Source organism: Bidens hawaiensis, unplaced genomic scaffold (assembly GCF_021521415.1).
Source record: "Bidens hawaiensis isolate Kalapana, Puna unplaced genomic scaffold, B.hawaiensis_p1.1 tig00008407_1, whole genome shotgun sequence".
In the NCBI taxonomy this organism is placed as follows: Eukaryota; Viridiplantae; Streptophyta; class Magnoliopsida; order Asterales; family Asteraceae; genus Bidens; species Bidens hawaiensis.
In genome coordinates this window covers 192,761-199,047 of record NW_027491597.1, presented here as the reverse complement: position 1 = coordinate 199,047, position 6,287 = coordinate 192,761, and the positions used below count along the sequence as shown (strand labels likewise).

Below are 6,287 nucleotides of genomic sequence, written 5' to 3'. Positions count from 1 at the left end.
GAAGTTAGAACTTAAGTAGGCTGAGAAAAGAGAAGTGGAGATCCCATGGCATCTTTCAAGAGCTAGCTCTTGGAGAATGACTTGCTCTAATTGATAAATGGGAATTGAAGGTGTCATCAAAGCACATGTCAAATGACCTCATGACAAATACAAGATACGTATTATACGTATATGTATAATTTTGTTAAACCGATATTTATTTCTTTATTTTTATTTTTTTTATGAAACCGGGATGAAAAATAAATTTTTTTGGTTTTTTTTACTTTTTTTATATTCGCGTTTCTTTTTTATAATTTTTTTTACTTTTCTTAAAGAGTTTTATGTGGTCCAAAATGGTTCTCACATGATCCTAATCATATATATACATATATTGGCTTTAGAATCTGTGTAACACACGTGATTATAAAAAATAATAAACATACAAATAAAGTTAAATAATAAGTACATAATGTATGTGAAAAAATGTATTACATCTATATTTATACTAAAATACATTGACTATTTCTCGAATGTCGACTATGCCTTGAAATCAAAATTAGTGGAACATTTTAAATAAACCTTAAAAATACCATAACGCCTCAAAAATGTGATATACATGACAACAACCTATTTCTCACTAAAACCACTGAATGTGTCTTGTCATACAAGAATATTATCGTTTGAACCTAACTCCTTAAGGAGCTCAAAAGTTATATACTCTACCAAATCTCTTTTTCTTTTTATCCCCATATGAGATAATTCCATTAATCCTCGTGTACAAATGTGGGATAACCCCATCTTTTTATTTCTTCAAAGTGGTATATTCTCATTTTCTTATATCATATTTTTCATCATATATTTTGAAATTATTTTTTATCCTAAGTTGTCAAATTGAACCGAATTTTTGAGATGTTATATTTAGGTTTTATAATTAAAAAAACAGTTGTCAGAGATTTATTTTTTAGAATTTTTATTTTTTCTAAATACCTAAAGTAAAGAATTTACAAAATCTCACAAAAATAAAATCGTGATATGTCAAAAAAATATATATCAATACATCGACCGAAAGATAAAAACTGGTAGTGATACCGGTTTGGATAATACCGAGTCATGTACCGATATCGTTCGGTCGATCATAATCGGTTTGGTAATTAATGAAGGTACTTGTGCAATACCGGAACTCGTATAACTTACGTTGCAATTAAAAACCATATTATGAATATAAATCCAATTATATATAGTTTCATAACCGAAGAAGCAAGATCATCGCTTCGAACCAACGACCAACAATATTACAAACTGTTTTTTATTACGTAAACACCGATATACACGATTACATCATCAGTTTATATTATGTTGCTTACATAAACCAAGACAGTATATATTATTTCCTTTTGACCATGAGCCATACACTTAAGGTGAAGGCGATGGTGTAAGGACTATGCCATCTTTCTCGTCGGAACTGGGAGGAAACGGGACAGTGCAGCACGGGTACCCGGGGTAGCAGCAAACCTCGTCTGGACGTTCATCGAACGGAAATGGTTTCGCTGCCATTGTTGTAGTAGTCGTAGTTCCGACCACCACGAGTGTTATGATCATGCATACCGTCATAAACCTTCTCATCATCATTGTGGCTTTGGTTGTTTTTTGGTTATTATATGTGCGGTTATTTATACAAGAAAATTTGTCCTTCAAATAACAAGACAACAAACATGCAAATTTACTAAATAATATTCTATATAAATTATAAGGGCCTAGCAAGTTCAAAAACATGGATATTTATCTTAGATAATATCAATGGTTTTATGGTGTATCTAAGTGGCAAGTTCGAAAAATTACTCATTCGGCTGATGCTTTATTGTTTATGGGCCCAATGAGTCACATATGAAGGTGTGGACTCTAGAGGTGTAGATAAAAAAAAACGGTTTGGGACTGGTTCATGGCAAACCGACCCGAACCAGTTTGATAAGGAAACCGCCGGTTTTGGTACCGATTCCCCTTTTAAACAACCAAACCGGTATAAAACCGAACCGTTTTGAGGAAAACCTGTTCTAAACCGGACAGAACAGACCTGGACCAGGTAGGCCTCTCTTGCTTCTACACCTATAAACCGACCAGTTTGGGTCAAACCAGTTTTGACCAGGCTTTGACCAAACCGGTTCGGTTTGGGAAAAAACCTGTTTTGTACACCTCTAGTGTGCTGGTCCGGCCTCTCTTGCTTCAGCACCGGTTTATAAACCGATCAGTTTGGGTCAAACCGGTTTTGACCAGGCTTTATCCAAACCGGTTTTGTACACCTCTAGCGTGGATGTGGACCATGAGTGAACAGAAGGGTTCACCATCAATTTTGTTTCGAACAAATAGAGTTCATGAGTTGAGCCAGCGCAGAGCCAGGCTGAAATCTTGAGCTTGAGCTAGACTGAGATTTTTACCGATCCAGCCGGCCCGGCTAGGTTTTAAAATTTTGAAAAAAAATAAAAAAAATTCTTCGTTTTATACCACTGAGTAAATATTAAGATACCCCTAGGTCCAAAATAGTTTCTGGATATCCCTGAATTTTTCTTTTAAATCCACCACTACAACCTGGCTTGAGCTTGGCTCGTCTACAAACCGATCCCATTTTAAGCAAGATTCAAGCCACGAACTATTTTTGCATATTCCTAAGAACAAATCACATAAAAGTATCGAACCAACACGCTCCGGTTCCACCACAAGTTCTTGTTTAACGCGCTTTTCCCATTTATACATAGTGCACCTTTTATGTAACTTGACTGAAAATTAAAAAAAGAATGGACTAATATTTCATTGAATGTACATGTTTTCTCTAACCATAGACTGTAAATGAACATACAAGATTTGGTTCCAAACATCCGGAACTCCAGGTAAGCACCAATGGCTGCAATCTTCGCCTTTCGATCCACCACCAGCTTTTCTTCCATAAATTGACGGGTGACCATCGATTCTGTAATCTGACAAACGCGTTATGTTTAACAACTTGACGTGCGTTTTCATCTGATTAATAACCTCTTCAACAATCACATTTTTGTCCGGATGGTTATTGGTGGCGGTTCGATTTAGGGGTCTCGAAGCTTCTTTACAATGACCGCCTGCGTTCCACTCGCCTCCATTGAAATGGGAAGGGGCGGAAGTTCTGAACACGACATGTGTTTTTTTCGGATTTATGTATTTATCAACCCATGATGCCCATGTTATCATGGATTTTCTGAAAGCTGATGTGGCATCAAGACGAGGGTGGACGGTATCGCCTTCCTGATAATAATTGACCCTGTAAATTATAGTGTTACATGTCAAAAGTTAACTTTGAGCTAGCTACATGATATGATATTATATAAGAGTAGCATAGTTAAGGTAGGATTCGACTGAATGCTTCATAGATACGTTAATATAACATATATTTATTGTAATCAGAGACAAATTAATTTATATAGTATTATGCGACATTATAGTATTATGACGCCTTGGTTGTGGTGCGCGCATATAATGTATTTATGTGTGGGCCCTCGGGTGGACAAAAGTGAACTTGCACTAATTTTAACGTTATTTTACTATTTTCGTGAAAATAACGTTAAAAGTGGCGGAAGGTTAATCAGGCATCATGTGGTGGCGTTGATGGCCGAAAGACAAAGGTACATGCACCTATCAGCCAGTGTCCGGATGGTTGAGTGCTATGTGCCTTATGTCCACGGCTTGATGCAAAACTACTTTCGAGCCGGGGGTCTCACCGGAAGCAGCCTCTCTATTCCTATGGGGTAGAGGTAAGGTTGTCTACATCTTACCCTCCTCAGACCCTACCATAGCTTTGCTATTGGTGGGATTTACTGAGTACGAAGATGATGATGCGACATTATAGTATTATACAATATTATGCGTATATACACATAATATTGTATACTGTAAATGAAATGTGAAATACATAACTATTCAGAATATACTTTGATTTGTGACCGGTTACAATATATAATTACCGAGCATCTGAATAAATATATATGAGGGATCCATATGCATTTTGAGAAAGTTAACTAAAAATTGAATGTGGGAATGTTTTGACATGTTTAATATGATATAAACATAATAAGCATGTTTTAAAGGTTGGAACCTGAAGTAATTTGCATTTTGGACATTTTAGAACCGTCAAGTTTATCTTAACGTATAGAAACCAAATTTAATGGGACAAGTTACTCTGATGAGGTGTGAGATAGTGTGAGCTCACCCGGATCTTGTTTTGTAGTGGTTCCACCAATGAGCGGTATTAAAGATCAAAATATCAGCACCTTTCCATCTTGATGAGCCTCTATCAACCGTATCAATCCTCAACGTCTGCATGCGTTTCCTACCAACTCTTGCCTTGCCCTCGTGAACCAAGAAATGGGAAACATAGTACTCAACCGTGCACTTATAATCCTAAAATCAAGAACCCAAATCATTTGTCAAATTCATGTGTAAGAAATTCAAGAAGATTAATACAAATGGTTATTAAGTTATTAAATGATTACCACAAATTTGAAAGAATAGTTTCCTTTCTCTTTGGTGATACGCCGGCCCCGTGTCTCATACACCTTTTTTGGATCTTTTACGGCACTCATTAACAAACATAACATAGATTCCCATTGATTCCGGTTTATAGAATCGCCAACAAACACTACTCTTTTCCCCCTAATCAATTCCAACATGTTTGTTGCATTGAACCTATGTAGAATCAAATAATTCGAAATCAAACACCAAATTAACCACATTTACAAAACAAGAATTAGATAAGCACTTTAAAAACACAATCTAATCAAAGATATTCACTTTCAAAACACAATCTAATCAAAGATAATAACGTTCAAAACACAATCCAACCGAAGATAATAACATCCAAAACACAACTCCTATGCAGTCAATCTCGGTGGTATCTCGGTCCTCATGAGAAATATCGGTACCGATAATATCGCCGATATTGACCGATATATCACCAGTATTCCCGATATCAGTGTTTTAAGTCTTAATTTTCAACTTTTGACATCCCACCGATATCCTACCACGATAACCGATAACTCAACTATCTGTCCTCGACCGATATCCAATATTTTTCCGCATTAACTGCTTAGATCTACAAATAACTACTTGCAAGTGTAAAAAAAGCTCACCTTGGTATATCACAATCTTGAGGCTCCCACCTCCATTTCATATAATCTTTATCCAATCTCCCATTACCCTCACAATCAAACCCTTCATCAATAAAAGGACAACTAAAAGTATTATACAAAGGATAACCACCCTCCTCATCAAATACCCACTTCCCATTTGTCACATCACACATTAATCTTTCACCCTTTTTCCCCTTCAAACTATTATTATTATTATTCACACCCACAATTTGGCGCGAAACCACACCAAGATTCAGTTTTCTCGCAAACCCATCAAAAATGAACGAACTTTGTGACGAATTTGATGAATTTGAGTGGTTTCTGAAATGGGTTTGACTCGGATTGACCAGACGTGGTGTTGACGAGTTGGGATTTTGGCGGGAACCCGTATCTGGGAGTTGACCAAGATTCAATTTTCTTCCAAACCCATCAAAATTTAACAAATTTTTTGACGGATTTGATGAATTCGAGGGGTTTGTGAAATGGGTTTGAGTCAGATTGAGCAGACGTGTTGAATTGAAGGTGGGTTTAATTTGAGTTAAGTGGAAATGGGTTTCTTGATTGAAGGTTATTAATGGGTCGGATTTGAAGAGCCAGAAAGAGAAAGTGGTTAGGAAGAGGATGGAGAAGCAGAGGGTTAGTGAGAAGAGGAAGAAGTTAGTGCGTTTGATTGAGAAACTTCGTTGTTTCTCCATGGAATTGGAGGATGAAGAAGCATGGATGGAGGTTGAAGGTGAAGGATAATAAGAGGAGACAGTGACAGTGAATTGATAGAGAAAAATAAAGACGACTAAAGAGAGTGGGTGTGTGTTGCGTAATAGTTTTAGATTATTAAATGGTGATTAGATTGCTGGCAAACACATGCGTCCACTTCTCACCTCGTTCGTCAGATACTCATTTAATGTGTCTTTTATTTTATTATTATTCTTACCATAACTTTTTGATAAAATTACTAAATTCTCTCTTTTTTAGAAATATATATTTGTTCCCATAAAATTCAAATACATCTATATTCTTTTACTAACACGTTTTCGTCTTTACGTTACAAGTTTGAGACGACATGTTTCTTAACTAGTCGCCTCCCTATTATGTTAGCTCATAACTTGTCGTCTCACCATCATGTTAGCTCAAAACTCGTCGTCTCACTATCATGTTAGC

General features: G+C 36.2%; 1 protein-coding gene across 1 annotated transcript; it reads right to left on the bottom strand.

Annotated features, from left to right (window-relative positions):
• Positions 1-2,543: 2,543 nt before the first annotated feature.
• LOC143528995 (protein trichome birefringence-like 6) lies at positions 2,544-6,001 on the bottom strand. The gene is made up of 4 exons (XM_077024885.1): positions 5,130-6,001; positions 4,494-4,686; positions 4,211-4,401; positions 2,544-3,265 (listed from the first exon to the last, which is right to left on the bottom strand). Exons 1-4 carry the CDS (start codon positions 5,822-5,824, stop codon positions 2,782-2,784), a joined length of 1,563 nt encoding a protein of 520 aa, XP_076881000.1. The 5' UTR covers positions 5,825-6,001; the 3' UTR covers positions 2,544-2,781.
• Between the last annotated feature and the right edge of the window lie 286 nt (positions 6,002-6,287).

Bases quoted from the DNA above. Each gene is read 5' to 3' on its own strand.
- LOC143528995 (XM_077024885.1), bottom strand. From the start codon at position 5,824: ATGGAGAAACAACGAAGTTTCTCAATCAAACGCACTAACTTCTTCCTC. The intron at 4,687-5,129 runs GTGAGCTTTTTT...GATTCTACATAG, and splicing joins CAAGATTGTGATATACCAAG to GTTCAATGCAACAAACATGT. The intron at 4,402-4,493 runs GTAATCATTTAA...TCTTGATTTTAG, and splicing joins ACTATTCTTTCAAATTTGTG to GATTATAAGTGCACGGTTGA.